Source organism: Mytilus trossulus, chromosome 14, assembly GCF_036588685.1.
Source record: "Mytilus trossulus isolate FHL-02 chromosome 14, PNRI_Mtr1.1.1.hap1, whole genome shotgun sequence".
In the NCBI taxonomy this organism is placed as follows: Eukaryota; Metazoa; Mollusca; class Bivalvia; order Mytilida; family Mytilidae; genus Mytilus; species Mytilus trossulus.
The window spans coordinates 63566951-63591699 of NC_086386.1; the positions used below are offsets into that span (position 1 = coordinate 63566951).

Sequence of the window (24749 nt, forward strand, 5' to 3'; positions counted from 1 at the left end):
AGGCGTGTCTGGCGTATATACAAAATTTAGTCCTGGTATCTATGATGAGTTTATTTAGATACACTATATCAGAATAATTGTCTATCAATTACTCCTGTTACCAGACATGGGGTAATTGAAATATGTAATTGTAATTGACTGTAATTAATTACAATTTATATTCATCCTTAAAGTAGACAGAGATGGAAATAACGTTATTGTTGAAGACTGTATTTGACCTTAATAAGTCTTAAGTTTCCAAGACAGAACTATCTCACTGATGTATACCTTGCATCTCTTTTGATATCCAATATTGTGATAAGTAACTCTATGTGTTGTTTTTCAATGTGGAATATAATTATCCTCAGACTAAATAAAGATCCAGTGCTAATAAAACTATTTATTAAAACTAACATATAATATGAAAAAAGAAATTACATTGGAAAAACTGGGGACTAACAGCTGCATACACATAATAAACATTAAGAGTTATCCCCCTTTTAACATATAAATGAAAATTAATATATACAGAAAACTTGGGGGATAAGATAAAATTTGATGATAAAAGTATACAATTTTATCGAAAAGTCCAGCATGATTAAAATCAACACCTTAATACCTCGGTAGGTAAATAAAATAAACAAAACTCAAAAAACAGTATGAGTATCAAATATAAGAGCTCATCATTAACAATACAAATTTGAGCTCATAAGTACATGAAAAATGAAAAATAAAATAACAACCCATACGTCAGCATGAGTAGAGAGTAAAAGCTCATACGTCAGCATGAGTACATAGTAAAAGCTCATACGTCAGCATGAGTATAGAAAAGATCTAACATCATGCATGATGAGAATTAAAGAAACTCATACGTCAGCATGAGTAGAGAGATTTAAAAAACTCATACGTAAGTATGAGAAGATGTAAAAGAAACTCATACGTCAGCATGAGTAGAGAGATTTAAAAAAACTCATACGTAAGTATGAGAAGATGTAAAAGAAACTCATACGTCAGCATGAGTAGTATAAATGCAACCCATACGTCAGCATGGGTACAAATTAAGACCTCATACGTCAGCATGAGAAAGTAAAAAAAAAATCATACGTCAGCATGAAAAGTAAATAAGAGCTCATACGTAAGCATGAGAAAATATAAAAGAAACCCAAACGGCAGCTTGAGTAGTATAAAAGAAACTCATACGTCAGCATGAGTAGAGAATATAAGAAAATATACATCAGTATAAACAAAAAACAAAAAAATAATACAAAAATTAAGATCATAAAATTACAGGTACATGTATATGTTCATGTATATACAACAATAGTAATGACTACTAAATAGTCCCCAGAGGCACTGGCAACAAAAGGAGAGAGGTGGGGATGGTGGCGGAAATTTAAAATATGAAAATCCAATCAAAATGTAATGAAAATATCTGATGACAAAAGGGGCACTGCTATTGATCCAAGAGCAGCAATATAGATGACGTATATCCCAAAGTAATTTGAAAATGAGGCTAACATGATAAAGAGGTACAAATGGGGAAAACCTATCTTTGATAAAACTAAGTTAATCCTTTATATAAACATCAATTATCCAAATAATTGTTAATTTATATTCATCCTTAAAGTAGACAGAGATGGAAATAACGTTATTGTTGAAGACTGTATTTGACCTTAATAAGTCTTAAGTTTCCAAGACAGAACTATCTCACTGATGTATACCTTGCATCTCTTTTGATATCCAATATTGTGATAAGTAACTCTATGTGTTGTTTTTCAATGTGGAATATAATTATCCTCAGACTAAATAAAGATCCAGTGCTAATAAAACTATTTATTAAAACTAACATATAATATGAAAAAAGAAATTACATTGGAAAAACTGGGGACTAACAGCTGCATACACATAATAAACATTAAGAGTTATCCCCCTTTTAACATATAAATGAAAATTAATATATACAGAAAACTTGGGGGATAAGATAAAATTTGATGATAAAAGTATACAATTTTATCGAAAAGTCCAAATACAGATGCGAAGCAGCTGTAGCCCCAAGTTTAATTCTCCTTTTATTGCCAGTACAAAAGTTTAAGACAAGGAAATTGATGAAACTAACTGATTTTGAGCTTGTTGAATTACTTTAGGGCTGGTATGAATATACCTAGTGTAACAATCTGATGACCACCTGCCTAAAGTTTTAATTAAGTGGTCTTCTAATCTTACTTCCTGTGCTGTTGTTGCTGCTCCAATTCTGAAAGAATGCCCATTATAATTTTTGCTTTCAAGGCCTAAATTTTCTAAAATAATTTTGACATGTTTAATAAAAAATTGTCTACTTAAAGGATTGCCATCATCAGAGACAAACAGGGCATCAGATGTAATACTTGACATTTTCTTTCGAAGAGACAAATAATTTTTAATAGCAAAGCAAGGACAAATAGTGTGTCCACTTTTGTATAAGGGTATAGTGACACCTTGTCTGAAAGGATCTGTTTTTGATTTTTTCAAATGTAATAAAATGTGATCTTCAAAAATTGCTAAATCACCAACACACAAATGTGTTTCCGAATCAAAGTTGCTAAGTATAGTGAACTCTCCACAACGCAAAAAAGCAAAAAAAGCTACAACACAAGCTGCTTCTAACATAACATTGTTAAAAAGACTGAAAAAATTGTTTCTCAATAGCATAACCATTTTATACAACAAAGACATAGTAATTGGCAATCTAGGCCTTTTTACACAACCTTTCTGCTTCTTTTTTAAACCATTTAAAATAGATTGTAAACATAATAATGGCTTGCCATATTGTTCTAAAGGACTAAATCCTGCATATTGCAAGTAATAATATCTTATACCACATAAATACAGTTTAATAGTACTATATTTTAAGCTTTTATGTTCATCGCAAAAGGCAACAAATCTCATTAACAAAGTTTCTGAAACCGGCGGCATTTCATTTGAAGTCCAGAATGATCCCTGTAGTAAGGAGAACTTCTTATATAAGTCAAAACCTGTAGTGTAATGCGATCTTGTACTGTCTGCTACAGAATACTTCCATAATGTCTCTACTGAGCTGTCCAGAGAATGTCTGAAAGCTGTGGGCAAGGAGTGGCGGTTGCTTCTGCTAGAGGCGCTAAAAGTCTGAACTTGTTCATCTGTAAACGAGACAATGCATCAGCAATTACATTAGATTTTCCCGGTAAATGTTCACTATAAACAGCAAAGTTATAAGTTGCAGCACACATTGTTAGTTTACGCATTAATTTCATAATGTTTGTTTCTTTCGATCGACCTTTAGCAATAATGTGGACTGTTGCTAAATTGTCACAATAAAATAGAATCCTTTTTCCACACCACTCCTTACCCCATAGAACAGCTGCAACAACTATAGGATAAAGTTCCAAAAAGGCCATAGAAGCGGCAAAGTCAGATTTGCATGGTAAATTGTCGGGCCAACGGTCACAAAACCATTTATGCTGGTAATATCCACCAAATCCTATTAAAGAGGACGCGTCTGTATAAAGCATCATATCTGCTGCTCTAGTTAAAGTCTTTTCATAAAAGAAATTGATACCATTCCAATTTTTCAAAAAAGATAACCACATATATAAATCAGCTTTGCACTCTTTGTTTAAATGAACATGATAAAAACTCTCTTTGACAGATGACATTAACTTGTACAAATAACTAACAAAAGAGCGTCCTGGAAGAATAACTCTAGTTGCAAAATTTAAATGTCCAAGCAACTGTTCAAGTTCTTTCCTAGTACAGGACTTTTTACTTAAAATTAAAGTTATAAAATCTGTAATTCTTTTAACTTTGTCTTGAGGCAATCTAGCTTGCATATTTACAGTGTCTAATACAATGCCTAAATATTCTAATACACAAGAAGGACCAACAGTCTTTTTCTTTGATAAAGGAATACTTAATTTGTTGAAAATTAAAGAAAGTAAAGCCATTGTTCTTTCTCCACAATCAGTAGGCCTATCAACTGTCAAAAAATCATCTAAAAGATGAAAAATTACATTAATGTTATAATTATGTTTGGCTATCCAACATATACTTCTTGACAACATATCGAATAACTTAGGACTAGATCGACAACCGAAAGGAAGTCTTACATAATGATAATAAAAATTATGCCATTTAAAACAAAATAAATGCCATTGGGAAGGTAAAATACCCAATTGTTTAAACGCATCGCAGACATCTACCTTACAACAAATGCTATTAAAACCATAATCTTGAATTGCATTGATTGCATCGTCAACTTTAATGTAACTAAGTGAACATAAATCTTTGTCTATCAAACCATTCACACTATCATGATCACAGCTGTTGTGAGGCGAGGAAAGATCCAATATAAGTCTTTTCTTAAAAGAATATTTATGTACTGCTATTCCGATTGGACTAACCCTATAAACAGAAAAAGGGGGGTGTAAAAAAGGTCCCTGAATGAAGCCTTTAACCAATTCATCTTGAATTAGAGCAGTAACTGAATCTGGATCTTTCCTTGCTGACAAAGCATTTTTACATTCATAAGTAGAAATATTAATGTCAGAAACTAACATATCAAAACCATATCTAACACTGTTACACAATAAGCTAACAAAGTTTCTGTCGGGGTGGTTTCTTAGCTCAAATTCTAACTGGTCACAATTTATAGGTGAAGAGGCTGTTAAGTCGGAAGGTAGTCATTTTTTAGGTTGAGATTTACTGCTTGCTTTAACTGAGTTTATATCGTTGTGTTGGTAACCTTCTTTGTAGTTTTGACAAGTAGCTTTGCCATGTGTTTTACTTTTACACGTTTTACAAGCATGAACATATTTACAATAAGGTTTAGTGCAACCTTTAAATCCATTGAAATTGTTGCAGACGGGTAAACCATCTACAAAAATGACATCACGGCCAAGAGAATCGGGTGTATTTCTAGATGAATTAGAATTTCTTTGTGGCTGAAAATTTTGTTGCTGTATACTACACATAACGGTGGAGTGGGTTGTTGAGTGACACTTTCTACATGTGTTGATCTTGGAACCTGCACATACCATATTTCGTAAATCTGAGTCCCCTTTTGACCAATCTATTTTTATGTTGTGCTGAATTAGCATGACGGCACATTTAGCTGAGAACAGTTTATGATATTCATAAAAACAGTCTGGCCAGATGTTTGCTGTTTCAATGATGTGTGACAAGTATAAGTCTAACTCCTCGTTTCTGTTAGGGAAAGCTGTACTCATAATACGTTTGTAACGCCCAAAGGCAGTTACAAATTCGTCCATTGATAAATTTCTCTGGAGTCTTACATCAGATTCCTTATTCTTTTTCATAGTAGAGTGTTCATAGTTAGGAATTAATAATATATTTAGATTGACATCTTTACCTGTAATGATATCGTTCCGTAGTTCGGGGGAAACCATGTCAACAGCTGAAAACGATGAAGCTGGGAATCCGAATTTTCCTGGAGTTGATGAATTAGCAGAATAAACGGGAATAGTGGAATTAAAAGACGGCGCAATGCCTAGGGAAGTTGAACCATGTCCTAAAGCCGTTGATAGATTAAAACTTGGCTGTATCTGCTCTCCTTGTTTATTCATTTGTTGCATAGATTGCTGGCATAGTTGAATTGTATTCATCAAGAGGTTTTGCATGTTTACATTTTGATTGTTATTGTTTACGGTTGCGTGCGCAGATGCAGCAGTGGGCGGAAGCTGAGGAATTGCGTGCGCATAAGATGTAGACAGCGTAGCAATCTCCTGTTGAACGGTCGAAATAGGAGTTGTGTGAACATCGTGATCGGAAGTATGTGTGTCAATAGGATCACGTATAGTAGCATCACTTACGTTTAAAGAATAGTTTCCATCAGAAATTGTATTCCGTTCAGCTAAATTATCGGAATTGTCAATCGTAGCGGAACTATTTTTTGTTTGATTGTCCAAATACAGTCTTCTTAAACTACTGTTAGATAAATTTCCGGTAATCTTGATCCCTATTTTACTGAGGGCAGCCTTAAGTTGAGATGAAGTCCAATTAGAAGGATTTTGGTCATCTAATGTTTCTGTTTGAACACGACTTGCCGATTTCCTCCTTGTAGCCATTTTGATTCCACAAGGAACGTTGTTAATTATAAGAAAAGACAGTTACCATGAATTCGTTTTAAAGTCTTAGATCACACAGAATGATGTACTAATATCCATTATTCAGTATATATAATCCAATCAAATTTAAAATATGAAAATCCAATCAAAATGTAATGAAAATATCTGATGACAAAAGGGGCACTGCTATTGATCCAAGAGCAGCAATATAGATGACGTATATCCCAAAGTAATTTGAAAATGAGGCTAACATGATAAAGAGGTACAAATGGGGAAAACCTATCTTTGATAAAACTAAGTTAATCCTTTATATAAACATCAATTATCCAAATAATTGTTAATTTATCATGTAATTGAATGTAATGTGTAATTGAGCATTTTTTCAATTACATGTAATTGAATGTAATTAATTACATAGCCAAAATTGCCTGTAATTGACAATTACTTTTCAATTACAAGTCAATTACATTTGAAATTTTGGATCAAAAGATTAAATCTTGTGTTTTCTCAAAAAATTATTAAAAGCAATAATCTTAACAAATGTTGTAAGCTGACAAAGAAAAGCCTTCACAGTATACTTTCTGTATTAACACAACCATGGTAGATTCTTCATTTTGTATTGAATGATAAAAAAAATGTAGACACATGCCATAATTTTAAAAGAAACCACTAGGAAGTCACTGTCTTGACCTTAATTAGTAGATTTAGATAGATATTTTAAGACATTGATTTAACATAATTAACTTTATTCAAGGACTTAAATAACCAATAAATATAACCTCTGGCTATTTGTTTTATTACAAACTATATAATGACTGTTTTTATAACAGTTATGTTAAACAGATATAAGGCTAATTAGAGAGAGATAAATATACCCCTAAGGCCTATAGGTACATGTTTAAATTCTTGAAGGGATAATGCATATGACAAAATCTCACTTGCAAAATTTGTTCACTATATATATGAATGTTGAAAGAAAACATTTTATCAGATTTAAAAATGAGCTCCAAGAGTGTACTGGAACATTTTACTGTTCCTGATGACTTCCAAAATGGAAATACTTTCAAAGGAAAATGTATGCATTGTGGCACCCTCATTAGTGGAAGTTATAAAGTTACATCCAACTTTGTTACACATATGAAGGTAATACTATATAAGAATTTTAAAAATTCATAAATTCATAATGCTTCTTTTTCATTTCTAACCAGATTTCAGATAAATAATTTGAATAAGCTTACATTTAAATTTGGAAAATATTTTGTTTATTAAATTAATTAGTTGTGATTAAAACTAAAGTTTATTTTTGTTTTAAGAAGTCAGATTTCTAAATCACTTATTTAAGATAAATAATTTGAATAAGCTGGGATAAAAATGAAAATCATTTCAAAAAATAAAAAATAGTGCTCTTTTTTTGTATCATTTACAATCAAATAAATTTAAATAAATGTAAAATTTCAATAGGTAAATTAAAACAATTTAATATTTTCAAGATATTAAATAAGGCCTTTTGTAATTTTCAGAGAAAACACAGAGATTTGTACATTCTGCATTCTGAGAATAAAGAAATTCAACCAACATTGACACAATGCATAAAAAAAAGTGTAAAATATTCACCGTCTGATCCAAAACAGTTAGAAATGACAAATGCTCTTATAATGTTCATAGCTGGGGATCTTTTACCACTCTCTATTGTCGAAAGTGAAGAATTTAAAAACTTGATGGAAAAAGCTGACACTAAGTATCAAGTGCCTAGCAGAAAGCATTTATCTTCGAAACTTCTACATGAAAAATCCTTTCAAATGTAATTGAAGTAATTAATTACATTTGCCAAGTAATTGGAATGTAATTAATTACATTGGTAAAAAAAGTCAAATGTAATGTGTAATTTAATTGAAGATTTTGTAATTGTAATTGAATGTAATTAATTACTTTCAAATGTAATTGACCCCATGTCTGCCTGTTACTTCAATAATCAAATTAGTTTAGTTTAAACATATTTATATATAGTGGATTGGGAAACAAGTTTTGCAACTTATATTAATCCCTTTCCACTTTGCGGGTACAAGTGCTGCCTTGTAGCGGCATTAGCCTACTCTTTTTCGAAATCTACAAGGTTGTCTTTAACGTGCAAGAGATATAGCTCTCTCTTAACACAGGTCAGCCATTTATCGTCCCCTTCCGACGGACTATCATCGTTTCCTCAAGACCATACTCGCAAATGGTGTCAAGGGAGAGCCGAAAATTCAGTCCCTGAAATTTTCATCCCAGACGGGAATCGAACCAGGAACCTTTGTGTTAGTAGTCCGATGCACTAACCACTACACCACGGCTCTCTAATCAAATGATCAAATACACCAGCAAAATTACTTTCATTCCCTCCAAATTAAAATTAAACTATGGGTAACTTTTTAATAATGAGAAAAACCTAACATAAGGAAATAACTAACTAGAGGCTCTCAAGAGCCTGTGTTGCTCTTGACTTGACACTACTTGAGTTTTTGAAAAAAGATAAAAATCATAAGATACTTAAATAATGGTTGAGGCCAAATTTGGTTAAATATTGGCTCCATAATTTTATAATACATCCTGGTGGCTACTTGAACAGTAAACCAGCAACAAAGTATCAACACTTCATCAGCACCTCATAAGGAACATTTATGACATATTTGGTTTTATTTCATACAGACTGGTTATCGAAAAGAAGACATTTGTATGTTTTTCCAATAGGGTCCCATGTTAAACTAAGTCCCCAACTGGTCAAGCTTCTTGGATCTCGGCTACAAAGCTAATGCAGAACGCTGGACACCAAGTGATGAAAATAGCTCACTTGGCCCTTTGCGCCAGGTAAGCTAAAAAGGAGCTTGTGTGAAATCTAGCAGAAAAGTTGTTAATATGTTTATTCTTTTGGATACCTGTCAGCTAACCCGTATCCTGCGACTGTGACCCAAGATTTTCACAACACTGAGGGGTCACCTGGGTAACCTGCTGGGTCTTTAAATAACCTAGGAATTTTGAAAATGACCTGTTTTCACCTTGATTCCTAAGCCTTCATACTGATTTCATACTAAAGTGATTGTCCTTTGAAATACCAGCAAATTCGTAATTCTCCCTGGACAAGAAGTTCAACTAGCTGTGTTAACTCAAATTAAGTGACCTATTTCAGTGCAGGGTTTCACTTGTCAGCTCTGGAGTCAAACACACGGTTAATAAATCAATTAACACCAATTATCTTAGCTTTAGGTCAGAAATAATTTGTGTATTTCAAAGTTGTTTTAAAAACAATTTGAGTTTAACTTCCCCTTTTTTGTTACCTTTCAGAATATACGCAAATATATATATGTACTGCTTAAACATATGTTTTTTTGTAAAAAGGTTAAATCTAAAATAATTTGAATGCAAAGACTTATCAGAATTATACTTGTACTTTTTTTCAATATAGCTACCTAAAAGAAAAATTAGAAAATAAAAATTTTGAAATAATACTTTTTTCATCTTTACCTCCTTTAATTGCTTAACTTTATTCAATTATACTCAAATATCACTTTTTTAAAAATCTTGAATGCGTGCAAGGACTGTAAAAACTATCAAGGTCGTTAAACACTTCCATCATTGAAATATTCTGATGATCAAAAGCTGCACAAATGTATGTAAAGTAAAAACAAAATGGTACTTTGTATGACATGGAATGAATATGAAAAGGAATTAAAGCAGTGTTATACAAATCTAACAATGGCCTTCTAGTGCAATGAAATAATAATATGTACAGTTAGTTTGTGAATATGTTTGGTTTAAAATTATAAGAAAAATGTCCCCTAAATCCTGAACATCAGCCTCAAAAAAGTTTGTACACATTATTACCTGAGATTTCATTCTTAAATGAAGGTCGTGACCTCCATTTTCATTGTCATAGGTTGACAGGTCAGCTATTGCAACTTTTAAGTACTTGGTTACATTTTTTTTATTAGCTTAAATGTACTGATAAATCAACAAGTGATATGTTGTAAATAAAGAATAAGTCACCATATTATGTAGCTGGAATTAACATGTTCTGTTTGTATAACATGTATAATATGTTTGGAAATAAACATCTACCTCAAAAACACTGTTTTAATGCAATTAAATTTATCATTATTTTAGGAATTTTTATTTATATTACAGGAGTCATGGGAGTAGGGATGAATTTTACAAGAATTCTGATATTTCAACGTCACAATTTTGCCAGACTATCGATATACTTTTTACATGAAAACATTGAAAACTGATGAATATATATTTGTAGTTTTCCATCCATATTTCATTTGTGGAAACATTGTGCATATCAAGCATATCATGCAAATCCAAGATACAAGATTTTTTTTAACAAAACCTTTTGAGGAAAACTATCTATACAATATTTCACTAAATATTATTTTTTTCAATCAAACTTTGTAACGTATGAAACATTTTTGTGAAACATTGAGAAAATTGATAACAAGCAGCCAATTTTTCAAAAAGTAAAGTTTTACAATTATATAGACCTCAATGGGTTTTTATTTAATCTGTTGTTCACTACAAAATGTATAACATTGACATAACTTCCTCATCTATAAAATTCCTACTGACATCTACAATAGTCTATAATTTTCTTATCAACATCTGCTTACATCTTATCAATATATATATATAACATGTATAATATATAAAAAAGTCCAAATTGAAAACTATGTTCAAACCTACGATTGCGTTAGATAAAAACTGCAATTTTTATACGTGTGCATGTAAACAAATTTCGTTGAAGAAGGGTCTAAAAACAGCACAAACAACATTTTCCAAAATACCAAAAAAGTGAAAAAGTATATTTAAACAAAACGCATTTGACTAATATATTCAGATAAATAGTTGTCACTTTTTGGGTCATACAATACATTTTCCCCCTTTTCTAAGCAATAGAAATTGGTTAAAATCTAACATTTTTGCTTTTGCAAGGAAATCAATAACGTCATGTTAACCCTATTGGCGACATCTGCATACATGTTATCAGTATCAATGCAAATACCTGCAGAGAAATTTGTCTTTTCACAAAACTGTACATCTTTATCTCCAAACCAAGTCCATGTTAAATTGACACTACATCTAGCCGTGACATTGTGTAGTAAGGTATATCCCTCATTACACACTGGTGTGCAATTCCTGTATGGGGTTACTTCATTTGGTAGTAAGTTTTTCTCACAGTTCCATAAATAACTTTCTGCAGCTGCCAAGGGATCACAGGCTGAAATATCATAATCAAATATGCAAATAAAATACTTATGTTACAGATTTATAATTACATTAAATTTTTTATTTAGGCCAGGATTTATTAATTTGTTGGTTTACGGATCCGCCGACCCGATTTTGCCGATTCCTAGAATAAAAATAAAATGGACTTTTCCTGCTTTTTTATTCCCGCCGACCCAAACAAATACATTATCTCTGAAAAATAATTAAATTCTTCTTTTTTTATGAAATGAAATGCATGAATCACTAACAAAATTGATTACACTCCGAGTCTCTGTTGTGAAAAAATAAAACTTCCAGTTTACGTTTCTAAAAATAGACAAATCAATTTTAACTGACCTTGAAATGTCGTTTATGCAAATAATTTTGCGGAACGAAATCTGTGTTTAAAACCCATTACACAATAAGTTTGTTTCCCTTATTTGTCATCAGTCTGTAAGATGCATAATCTCATAGAAATAGACTTGTCCAAATGTGGACAGGTGGAAAGCACCTTGGAAGTAAAAGTTCTGAATATCAACAAGTCATTTAGATTTTTTCTTGTTTCATGGATAATAAAAAAAATTATCGTCCATTTGGATTAAAAACGGGAATGCATGACACTAGATTAACCCGATATTCTCGTTTTTTCCGTGGACGAGTCTATTACGTTTTTGACACGTGTGTTGAAACTTATTTTCGTACGACGTTTTTTACATTTTTTTCTTTATCAGTTTTCGTTTTTGAAGATCATTACTCACCAAGTTTTCTGAAATTGATTAAGAGCTACGCGAATTTGTTTTTCTTGTTTGTGAAAAGACGATTTAATTTCGTCTTTGTCTGCGAACACCCCCTTTTTTACGGCAAATCATTAGACAATGTCATGTGATATTTATGACAGCTGAGCAAAAATACTTCATCGAACTAAAATTTGAAATGATGACAAAATAGGATAAAAAACATTTTGTTAGAAAGGTGAAATGTATATTTATTTTGCATTTTTTTTTTGTCTTTTTGAAAGATATTTTTTTTCTTTTTTTCCCGACCGACCGACCCGACTTTTTCATGAGGAAAATCCGTAAACCAACATATTAAAAAACCGTGGCCTTAGTTATGAAATCAATGGAAATTGGTATTCTACAAATAATGCTGAATCAACAACTAATGTTCTAAAAGGAAATACTTATACATAAATATGAATTGTAAATTTAGAAATTATAATGATGTTTTTATCATTGCGAAAAATGTGTCAGGGTTATAATTGGAATAATTCAAATTCGCATTGTAATCATATGGTATGAATTACTGTAAGTTTAGAAATTATTGCGTGCATTTATTGGTGCGATTTTGTCATTTTAGACTGAAATGCAATTTTAACCTTTGCAATATTGAGACAAATCCTGTTTAATTCAGATAAAAAATGTCAAAATGCAAGTTACCCTGAGACATTTTTTACAATAATTTCTGAATTTACAGCAAACAGGATTTTTCACAATAATGCGAAAATAAAGTTGCATTTTCATCATTTTAGTCTAAAAAGACAAAATCTCAATCATAAATGCACACAACAATTTCTGAATTTACAGTTACTTACTTGGAATCTCTGTGTCAGGAACACCAGCATAAAACCAAGCATATTTTAAATAAGAATGTTTGTTGTCCCAGTTTTTGTTGGAACAGTTTTCATTGATGTATCCTTTTTTTGTATACTCATAAGGGCTAATAACACTGGTGTTCACCCTGCATAAAAGCCATTCGTGCACAAATGTATTTTCATACAACCTGAAGAAAAAAAATCAGGGATATTGTAACGGTTTATTTCTTCCTCTGTGATATTTTATCCTGAGGATAATTTGTCACAGTAATTTTTATCCAGGCATGGTATTTCACAGGTAATTTTTTTCCAGGGGAGTGAAAATCTATCTGTGTTTTGCCGGATGGTATGTACCAGTATATATTGCCAGACCATATTTCACAGAACCTTGTGAAATAAAGTCCCATTAACTACTATGTAGGTTACTCGCAATCAATATATACCTGACTATAATTATAAAATGTTTCACAAAGGTAGAACACATTTGCATAATTTATCAAAGGGAGGTAATTATGAGCAATTTATAATTTTAAAGATACTAATATAATATATTCCTGAATCTATTTTATAGTCAAATTTTTCAATGAATCTTATTTTTCATATATTCAATTGTATAAAAAGATGACTTACAAAATGATTTAATAAGACAGATAACATTTCATAGGTAAATAATATCCAGCTGTTAAAATTGCTTTTGTTCCAATATATTGTTATGCTATGAATGATCTGATTTCCATATAATCTACAACTATATATTTGTCCCCTGACAAACTAGTTATATCATCAGAATCAAATTCTTCCATTACTGTTAACAGTAGTAATGTAACTATATTTCTACCTTTACTTTTTAATTTATAATTGTACTGAGATCAGAAAACAACTCACTTTTACATGTATTTCACTTCCCTTATTTAATCATGATATTATTTCACAATTACGATCTTTGAAATCACTTTTGGTTTTTTTTCTTATGTTTCATGATAATTTTCTTTTTAAAAAGAATGATATTTACTTGAATATTTCAGGAATTTTTTTCAATGATTATTTTTGAAATTATTTCCCATTATACATTTGTTATAATACATTTTTTTTTAACAATTTAGCTTTAATTCAAATACACTATTATTATTTCGTAGTTTTTGTAAAGGATAAGTTTTTTCTAATAACTATTCAATAAGTTAGCTACCCAGATAGAATTTCACGGTAAAGGAAAAAATATCCCAGGGCAATACTTTCCTCCGAATAAAAAAAACCCAACAACTACTGTGACATTTTTTCCTCCGGATCAAATTTCACCCGGTTATAATTTTGCTTTACAATATTACATATAATAGACAGTCTATATCAAATCTTTTAGGGTTTGTCTGACTGTATAAGAAATTTGAACTTTTGACTATTTACATTCAACTAAAAACCTTATAATAGCTCTGCATAACCAAATTATTTTTAGTAACATTTTGTTGGTTAGAAAGAGTTTGGGATACTGGATGGTTGGCTGTATTCAACCAGTTGATAGTTAAATCCATTTTCAGGACAAGAACATGTTAATGTACTAGTTATATGAATGTTAAGGATTTTAGTTGCTTTTTAAAAAAAAAAGCTTTTAAACCTGCTTTTAAGAAGAAGAATATGTAAGGAATGAAATCTTTTTCTACATGTTCTATACATTGGCAACATCTTGACAACACATTTTGTGATATGACGTCAGCAAAGTGATATAACCGAGTTTTATTTCACATGGAAATCATTTATTCATTGCAACCAATTGCAATGTAATAAATATATTTCTTTATGTTAAGTGTCCTTCAGAATGCCTATTACCCATGCATATGTTCAAAACTATATCAATTCAAAATTCACAACACTTAGTTAACTTACAAATTCTCTGGTTCACCGTCCAATAAAATGAAATCTCCACCTTTGAACTTTAAACATGCAGCTTTAGGCTAAAAACATAAATAAAAAAAATGAATTGTAGAAAAACACTTGTTTTTTAAAAGTAAAATCACATTCTAGTGTACATTTTCAAGTTTACAGTAAACATGGTGAATGTACAGCTAGAAGAATGATAGTAAGTTTAAGCGTGAAAGGACAACTTAATAAATCAACAAAATTTTATATACATCAATAGGGTTACTGGTACTATTTTTTCCTGTTAAATGCACTAAAAATGTCCCTAGTAAAATATGTCAAAGAAATAAATTCGTCCATTTTGGCAAAATGCTTTATCACATTTCCATTTCTAGTGATCCAGGGAAATCGAGGTCAAAACATTTATTCTAGCTTATATTTTGCGAATGACATACAGGGTATATATAATAAACCTGATAAACATGTGAACTGATTTTTAAGGTGTTTTTTACCAAGTTTTCCATAACTTGATGGTAAATTTGTAACCTCAAGCATAACTTTAGCGATATAACGAGTATTCATTGTATATATATATTTCTCTAATTCTATCGAAATTTATCCCTTTCCGAACCCATTGTATAAAAAAAATTTAATCAACGTGTGGTTGCTGGTGATCTCAAAAGATCATTGGATGATTTAAAGGGTCATGAACTTTTTAGCTAACTGGATGAATCAAAATTTGATAGCAGGTGTTAATGAAATTGACAACTTCGTGCAATTTGAAAGGCACTCGAAGGGGATTTTCGGTTAACAAAAAAAGAAAATGTTTTTTTAATCATTAGAGAAACAGATTCTTACATAATTACTCATGGATTATCGGATTTATCCAATCGAGATAGTTAAATTATCAATTTTAAAGTCCGAGCCGCGCGGCTCGGACTTTAAAATTGATAATTTAACTATCTCGATTGGATAAATCCGATAATCCACTGGTATCAATGTAAGAATCTATATATATATGTTTGTTGATGTGGTTCATTATAAGTGTTTCTCGTTTAGTACTATATATATACATGTAGTTGTTATATATTGTTGTTTTTCCTGTCAGAATTATTTTACACTAGTCATTTTTGAGACCCTTTTTAGCTTGTTGTAGGGTCAAAGCTCCTTGTTGAAGGCTGTCTTTTGACTTATAATGGTTTACATTTACAAATTGTGACTTGGATGGAGAGATTTCTCATTGACACTCATACCACATCTTATATCTAAACATGATATATTGGACAGACTTTTTAGAATGAATGCATGCATCTAAAAAGGATAAATATATTATGTGCCCCTTCTTTAGTAGACAGGGGAAACAAACCCACACAGGACAATATTTCCTGTGTAGGACTTCAAATACTTTTTCACTTTAAGAATACATAAACTCTTTGTTTGTCATGACACTCACCAATGAAATTATACAAAACTGATTTATAATAAACTTACCAAAAATAAAACAAAAAACAGACAGATACTAAAATATGTCATTCTTCATACTGCTTCTACTTAATATTATACGAGAAGTTGTTGCATTTTTCTTTCCGCGTGCATTTACTACCTCCAGATAGGAAACTCTGATTTTAAAGTACATGTAGCATATATACATGTATGCATCCTCAAATAAATACAGTACTGGTGATTTCTATATCAATCTGGAATATAAAAATATAAAAGATCTATAATATATAAATATATATATCTTACTCATTGTTAAAGGTTTTACATAGTTACATGTACATGCATTAACAGTCCCTTCTTTTTGTCAGTCAGGAATAATATCTGAACAATTACTTTTTCCTAAAAATGGATGGGGTTGTTTACTTTTAAATGTTATCAATTAAATTACAATTACTTTAATTTGCTTTAGAATTGATGTAATCTATTCCATTACAATAACACCTGAATTCAAATGTTGGTGGCACGGTAGTATTTGCTTTCCAGAATTTAGGTTGCTCTTTTGTGTACCCTACTTAGGTAAATGTATCTAAACAGTGTGATTGGACAAAAAATACAGTATCAACTGAACATACTTTCCCAAACTGAGTGATGAATCAGGTGTAGAAAAATATGAAATAATTTTATATACAGATGAAAATGAATTTTTGAGAATTTTTTTAAATTTTGCATTCACTTCACCATAAAAGACCTAAAAGTACTAGTGGCCTTAGGATTTTCAAAATAGCAAAAAAAGTAAACGGTCATGGTACATATCCAAATTCATTTCTGAATGGTAAACATGGTAAAATGAAAGTACTTCAGTTAACTGTGAATGTAGAATTTTTTGCAGTGTTAGAAAGTGGTCAAAATTCTAAAAAGGCTATCATTATCCCTTATGGCCAGGAAATACTACCGTGCCACCTTAAAACTGGTTACTTTAGATTACAAATGATTACAGTGTACATACACACATGACACATGGTGTATACTATCGCCTTGAAAACAAACTTTTTAAAAAATTTGATCCTCACATAAACTAGAGCCTGAATCACTCACTTGTATGTCAGAGGAGAAGATTTTTAAATGTCAAGCAAACTTGATGAACAAATTGTATAGAATTATCTTTAAAGGACAATAACTCCTTAAGGGGTCAATTGACAATTTTGGTTATACTAACTTTTGTGTAGATCTTACTTTGCTGAACATTATTGCTGCTTACAGTTTATATCTATCTATAATAATATTCAAGATAATACAAACAAAAAACTGCAAAATTTTGTTAAATCTACCAAGTCAGTGGCAGCAACCCAACAATGGGTTGTTTTGATTTGTCTGATAATTTCAGGGCCGATAGATCTTGACCCATTTTAAGTTTTTGAGATACATGTATAAGCCAAAAACTGCATTTGACTCTCTTGTTCTAATTTTAGCCATGGCGGCCATGTTTGTCAATGGATCAAAACTTCGGATACAATTTATAAACAAGATACACTAAGGAACATTTATTTAAAGTTTGAAGGTAATTGGCTCAGTAGTTTCAGAGAAGATTTTTTAATGTTAGCAAACTTGATGAACAAATTGTGTAAAATTGTCTTGAAAGGGCAATAACTCCTTAAGGAGTCAATTGACAATTATGGTCTTATAAAATTTTTTGTAGATCTTACTTTGCTGAACATTATTGCTGTTTACAGTTTATATCTATCTATAATAATATCCAAGATTCATGTCATAACAAACCAGATGCCCTGCAGGGCGCAGCTTTATACGACCGCAGAGGTCGAACCCGGAACAGTTGGGGCAAGTATGGACACAACATTTAAGCTTGATACAGCTCTGAATTTGGATTGTGATTAAATAGTTGACACAACATAGGTTTCTAACACAGAATGAATAATGGTCTAAGAACTTTAACTTAAAAACTTAAAAAATTTAAATTGGACATTTACCTATTATGGTCCAATATCCAAAATCTAAATACATGGTTAGATTCAGCATATCATAGAACTCCAAGAATTCACTTTGTGATGAAATCAAATAATGTTCAACTTTAGACCTCAATGTGGACCAATTTGATAACCGGGACCCAAATATTAAAAATCTAAATACATGTACATGGTTAGATTCAGCATATTGAAGAACCCCCATGACATATTACATTTTTGTTGAAATCAAACAAAGTTTAATTTTGGACCCCGATTTGGACCAACATGAAAATTGGGCCTATAATCAAAAATCTAAGTACATGTTTAGATTCAGCATATCAAAGAACCCCAAGAATTGTTTTTTTGTTAAAATTAAACTCAGTTTAATTTTGGACCCTTTGGACTTTAATGTAAAACAATTTGAGACCAGGACCAAAAATTAAGAATCTAAATACACGGTTAGATTTGGCATATCAAAGAACCCCAATGATTCATTTTTTGATGAAATCAAACAAAGTTTAGTTTGGGACCCTTTTGGCCCCTAAATCCTAAACTGTTGGGACCAAAACTCCCAAAATCAATCCCAACCTTCCTTTCATGGTCATAAACCTTGTTTTAAATTTCATAGATTTCTGTTTACTTATATACAAAAGTTATAGTGAGAAAACCAAATGTCTTCGGATGACGATGACACCAACCTCATACCAATATACAGATATACGACCAAAAATTTTTGCGGTCGTATAAAAACTGCAAAATTTCCTTAAAACTACCAACTTAATGGCAGCAACCCAACAATGTGTTGTTCGATTCGTCTGAAAATTTAAGGGCTGATAAATCTTGACCAATTGAAGAATTGTACCCAATGTCAGATTTGCTCTAAAAGCTTTAGTTTGCATTTGACCCCTATGTTCTATTTTTTGCCATGATGGTCATGTTTGTCAATGGATCAAAATTTCTGATACAATTTATAAACTACATGTAGATACCCTTATGAACATTTAGTTAAAGTTTGAAGGTATTTGGCCAAGTACATGAAGTAGTTTCAGAGGAGAAGATTTTTTAAATAGTTTACCATGACCGACAATGTTTATTTTAACAAATTTACTTTGAATCTAAACGTATATATGTGCTTTCTCTGTAATTTAGAGAAAAACACTGTTGTTTTTTTTAATATATGAGCTCAAAACACTCATCACATATTTCTAATTAAGAAAACAAAATTAACAAATGGTGATTATTTAATGATCAAGCAGTCATTGAAGACCTGTTGGTGGCCTTCGGCTGTTGTCTGCTCTATGGTCGGGTGGTTGTCTCTTTGACACATTCCCCATTTAAGGTGGTACCCAACACTTGAACTAAAATTATTTTGGCTCGTTTAATTTTCTTAAAATTTTGACAAAGTATTTACTTTGAACCTTTGAAAAACACTAATTTTAATCATTGAGAAGCTTAATATCCCTTTAACAACACAACGTAATTAAAACATTTAGCTGATTTTACAGAGTTATCTCCCTGTAGTGTTAGGTACCACCTTAATGTATTCTCAATTTTATTTTTGTCTGTGTGGACATAATGGACACTTTAACATGTTTAATGTGTTTTTACAGGTGTTAATCATTTATATATTTTAAAAGAAAGTTGTTGAGTAAGTATTTAGTTTATCAAAGTGTCACATATTGAATCTGATTGACATACATGTAATAAGAAGCAACATAAATTACATAAATATCTACACATGAACAATCAATATTCAGCAATAAAAACTATAAAACTTAAGTTAAAATTCTATAAAAATTTTAAATTAATCACATAAAAGCATACAAGTCACAAAAAAATTACCATTTAAAATTATTAATCAATATATTCAATTATCATGATTATAGTATATATATGTTATTGGGTCTCAGACAGGGTAAATACATTTACAAAGATGAAGGGGCCTTAAGGGATATTTAAGCCATAAAACTATATAGTCAATGCGTTGACCCGGCCCTTACTGTCACATCAAAGCAAAAAAAATCAATTAGCCTTTCAAAACATCAGAACTATTTGGAATGGGTCTAACCCTTATCATGCTCATGTCTGTAATAATATATAACAACTCAGCTAGATATTTGTACAACATTAAAATATGAGATCTGTTGCATTGTGTTGGGCTGGTTTCTCTTCAAGTGGCAAATATAATAATTAATCCATATTCTTGACAAGAGAAAATATAAATTGTTATCTTTATGATGAGGGTGGTAAAGGGGGCTATGAACACAGAAACATGTGAAATAAAAGTTGAAAATACCATGAATACATGTACGTTGCACGGAAAATAAAAATGGTGAAAAACGAAGCATGAGCAACTAAATTGTAAATATTTAGGAAAAAATTACTAGAAGTTATAATTAGACATTCTTAGGGATCATTATTAAATGACATGCAGATTCTGTGGTCAACTTTTAGCATCTGCTAGTTCAACTGATTTGAAAAAAAAATATTCATAGTATTCGTACTAATAACATGAATAACTTCAGTCAGGGTCAGGGGTACTACTTAATCAAGTAATTTTAATTTACTTAAAGTTAAAAAAAAATACACATATAAGTAAATTTGTAGGATACTTATACAAGTGAATTTTATTTACTTGTATAGGTAAAAAAAAAGGGCTTATAGTTATGTCCCTTAGACATTCAGATTTTTTTACTTGTATAAGTAAACCAGATGCTCCGCAGGGCGTAGCTTTATACGACCGCAGAGGTTGAACCCTGAACGGTTGGGGCAAGTATGGTCACAACATTCAAGCTGGATTCAGCTCTAAATTTGGATTGTGATTAAATAGTTGACACAGCATAGGTTTCTGACACAGAATGAATGTGTTCTAATGAACTTAAAATTTTTGTTTTCTCTTAGAGCAATTCACTATGCTGTTGAATATTAATCCTCTCAACAACAAAATTATGTCAAAATTTTTCATTTCAAATGAGAAAATTTAACCCAATTTTTTTAATCACATCCCCCTTTCCCTTATTCCAAATTAATCTCAATTAAATTTCTAATGGAGTTTGCAACAATAACTACTCATTTAAATACATCATAAAATATTAAGATGTAAAAAAACTGCTTGTTATCACTGAATGGTAAAGATTATTTTAATTTATCAGTTGGTAGTAAAAAGTGAATATACATTGAATATAACAAAGATTTGAGTTGATTCTGGACAAAGAAAGATAACTCCAATTAAAAAATAATATTGCTATTTCACAATATTGGGCAATTAGATATTTCTTGCTTACTATTCTGGACAAAGAAAGATAACTCTAATTAAAAAAAAATATTGCTATTTCACAATATTGTGCAATTAGATATTTCTTGCCATTGTGCAATACTGTGCAATTGAAAAGACTTGCTATTGCACAATACTTAATATAATATTTTAGATCCTGATTTGGACCAACTTGAAAACTGGGCCCATAATCAAAAATCTAAGTACATGTTTGGATTCAGCATATCAAAGAACCCCAAGATTTCAATTTTTGTTAAAATCAAACTTAGTTTAATTTTGGACCCTTTGGACTTTAATGCAGACCAATTTGAAAACAGGACCAAAAATGAAGAATCTACATACACAGTTAGATTTTGCATATCAAAGAACCCCATTTATTCAATTTTTAATGAAATCAAACAATGTTTAATTTTAGACCCCGATTTGGACCAACTTGAAAACTGGGCCAATAATCAAGAATCTAAATACATTTTTTTGATTCAGCATATCAAAGAACCCAACCGATTAATTTTTTGTCTAAATCAAACTAAGTTTAATTTTGGACCCTTTGGACCTTAATGTAGACCAATTTGAAAATGGGACCAAAAATTAAGAATCTACATACACAGTTAGATTCCACATATCAAAGAACCCTAATTATTCAATTCTTGCTGAAATCAAACAAAGTTTAATTTTGGACCCTTTGGGCCCCTTTTTCCTAAACTGTTAGGAACAAAACTCCCAAAATCAATACCAACCTTCCTTTTATGGTCATCAACCTTGTGTTTAAATTTCATAGATTTCTATTTACTTATACTAAAGTTATGGTGCGAAAACCAAGAAAAATGCTTATTTGGGTCCCTTTTTGGCCCCTAATTCCTAAACTGTTGGGACCTTAACTCCCAAAATCAATACCAACCTTCCTTTTGTGGTCATAAACATTGTTTTTAAATTTCATTGATTTCTATTAACTTAAACTAAAGTTATTGTGCGAAAACCAAGAATAATGCTTATTTGGGCCCTTTTTTGGCCCCAATTCCTAAACTGTTGAAACCAAAACTCCCATAATCAATCCCAACCTTTCTTTTGTGGTCATAAACCTTGTGTCAAAATTTCATAGATTTCTATAAACTTAAACTAAAGTTATAGCGCGAAAACCAAGAAAATGCTTATTTGGGCCCTTTTTGGCCCCTAATTCCTAAAATGTTGGGACCAAAACTCCCAAAATCAATACCAACCTTCCTTTTGTGGTCATAAACCTTGTGTTAAAATTTCATAGATTTCTATTAACTTTTACTAAAGTTAGAGTGCGAAAACTAAAAGTATTCGGACGACGACGACAACGACGACGACGACGACGCCAACGTGATAGCAATATACGACGAAAATTTTTTCAAAATTTGCGGTCGTATAAAAAGTCATCCTTTCTTCTTTTCTTGAATTCTTAAGATTTCTTGCTCTAATAGAATTTTAAATTGTGTACCCTTTGCAGATGTCTTTACTAATCATTTTAGTGTAATTTCATGGACAATGAAAATCCCATTTGTCTGTTATCTTCACAACACTGCTCATTTATAAGCCCCAAAGGAGCAATTTTTGAAGGCCTTGTGCAAATATATAAGATCTTTGCTCAATCAGTTTCTTTGTTGAATTAATGAGATGAAACATTGAACTTTAATAAAAAAAAAATTGAGCAAACCTGGGAAAAATCATTAAAGGCATGATTTTACATCTCAAAACTTGAGGATTTTTGTGGGATTGTAAGAAAAATTTACTTATACAATTTCAGAAAATTAAGGGGAGGTTATTCAAACATTATTTATTTACTTATAAGTGTATATTTTTATTTACTTCTTCTAGTAAATAAAATTAACTTGAGTCTTGTACAAGTAGTACCCAGTGACTGTCAGGTTTTGAACTTGCATTGATAGCTGTCATTAATATCCATGCTCCAATTAAACAAGCAATTTAAAACAATCTCCGTACCGACTATGAATTTAGTCCTGGTTTACTTTTTAATCAATTGTTAGACAAGCAGGAGAAATTGAAAGTACCAACATGAAACACGGAAAATAAATAAGGGGAAACACGAAGCACTCACGTTGAACTAAACACTAGAAATCGAGAAATAAAACATCAAAACACGAAAAACATGTAGAATAAAAATTTGAAAGGCTGAAAACGTTTCACGAAAATAACCCTTTACCATGCACCCTCGTAAAGACGGTTTGTACGATTTTCCTGTGTTTTACTAATTCTCTCTTCGAAGAAGAAGGGGGATAGGACTTTTATCGGGACTTTCGGGATTGACCCTTTCAGAATCCGGGAATTCTTTTTTTTCGAATTTCGGGACCTCAGGATTTCGTGGTTTTAAGTCTGGGATTTCGGGATTTCGTGTTTTTAAGCCCGGGAATTCGGGATCAGGACCCCTCCTACCCTCCCACAAGAAGTGTAGAATTATAAAACCTGATATTAAACAGGTGGGTTCCTGGTCTGGTGCTTTAGAACGATTGCTACAGTGCTGAAGGGCCTGAGTTCTACATCACAAGGCCAAGGGTTTTTATCCTCCCACACACTTCTCTGGTATTATAATAAACCAGACCAGAGTACACCGTTGGTTCTCCGAGTACTTCGGCTTCCTCCACCATAAATTATAACAGACTTCCCGGTGTCCTGGCACTACCTTTGTGTTGGGTGGGGATTTAAAGTTACGTTTCCATATCTAAATATGATTGAATTTAAATTACCTGAATTGCTCATTACAAATTTCATTTTGATTGTTTCCTGGTTTTGAGATTTCGATGAAAGTTCAGAGTATGTCTGAATACCTCTAGCACAATTTTGAAAGATAGTATACCATAACGTACTCAGAAATATTTTAGGTAAGCGGAAGAAGGGATCCCGTAGACCGCCCTACGTCACGATTCATGAATTATGCATATTCTATTTATAGGCTATTTATAAACGATTCTGAAAATACTTATTCTAAAAATAGAATATTCTCAACATGTACAACTATTAAAAAAACCGACTCAAAATCATTAACTTTCATGTAACACATTGAATTTGCTTTATTTATTTTTTATCACATGAAAAAAAAGGAAAATGTACCGCATTACAGAAGCATATATCATTGTGAAAATATATATATACAGATTCCTTTTTAAAATACATATGATACATTTGATATAGATATGATAAACAGTAGTACTTTAAAAGTGCCTTAATTATGTTGTAAAGACCTGCAAATGTCACATGCACGTGGTCCCATGGCTTTGGATGTACTATGGTATTATCCGTTTAAAAGAGTATTTTTATGTAGGCAAATTGAAAAA

At 31.2% G+C, this 24749-nt stretch overlaps 3 protein-coding genes across 3 annotated transcripts in view; 1 reads left to right on the top strand and 2 right to left on the bottom strand.

Moving 5' to 3' along the window:
• LOC134697337 (uncharacterized) overlaps positions 1-24289 on the bottom strand; it is a 49553-nt gene extending 25264 nt beyond the window's left edge. The window contains exons 1-5 of the mRNA XM_063559548.1: positions 24162-24289; positions 16249-16454; positions 14785-14852; positions 12907-13094; positions 11113-11328 (exon numbers count right to left, since the gene is read on the bottom strand). Coding sequence (XP_063415618.1) covers positions 11113-11328; positions 12907-13094; positions 14785-14852; positions 16249-16290 — 514 coding nt within the window. The 5' untranslated portion in view covers positions 16291-16454; positions 24162-24289. The remainder of the gene's footprint in view (positions 1-11112; positions 11329-12906; positions 13095-14784; positions 14853-16248; positions 16455-24161) is intronic.
• On the bottom strand, positions 365-6417 carry LOC134698142 (uncharacterized). The gene is made up of 2 exons (XM_063560440.1): positions 5363-6417; positions 365-3134 (listed from the first exon to the last, which is right to left on the bottom strand). Exons 1-2 carry the CDS (start codon positions 6075-6077, stop codon positions 2068-2070), a joined length of 1782 nt encoding a protein of 593 aa, XP_063416510.1. The 5' UTR covers positions 6078-6417; the 3' UTR covers positions 365-2067.
• Positions 6423-7882, top strand: LOC134696844 (E3 SUMO-protein ligase ZBED1-like). The gene is made up of 2 exons (XM_063558796.1): positions 6423-7220; positions 7598-7882. The coding sequence occupies exons 1-2, from the start codon at positions 7044-7046 to the stop codon at positions 7880-7882; spliced, it is 462 nt and encodes a 153-aa protein (XP_063414866.1). The 5' UTR covers positions 6423-7043.
• Positions 24290-24749: the final 460 nt, after the last annotated feature.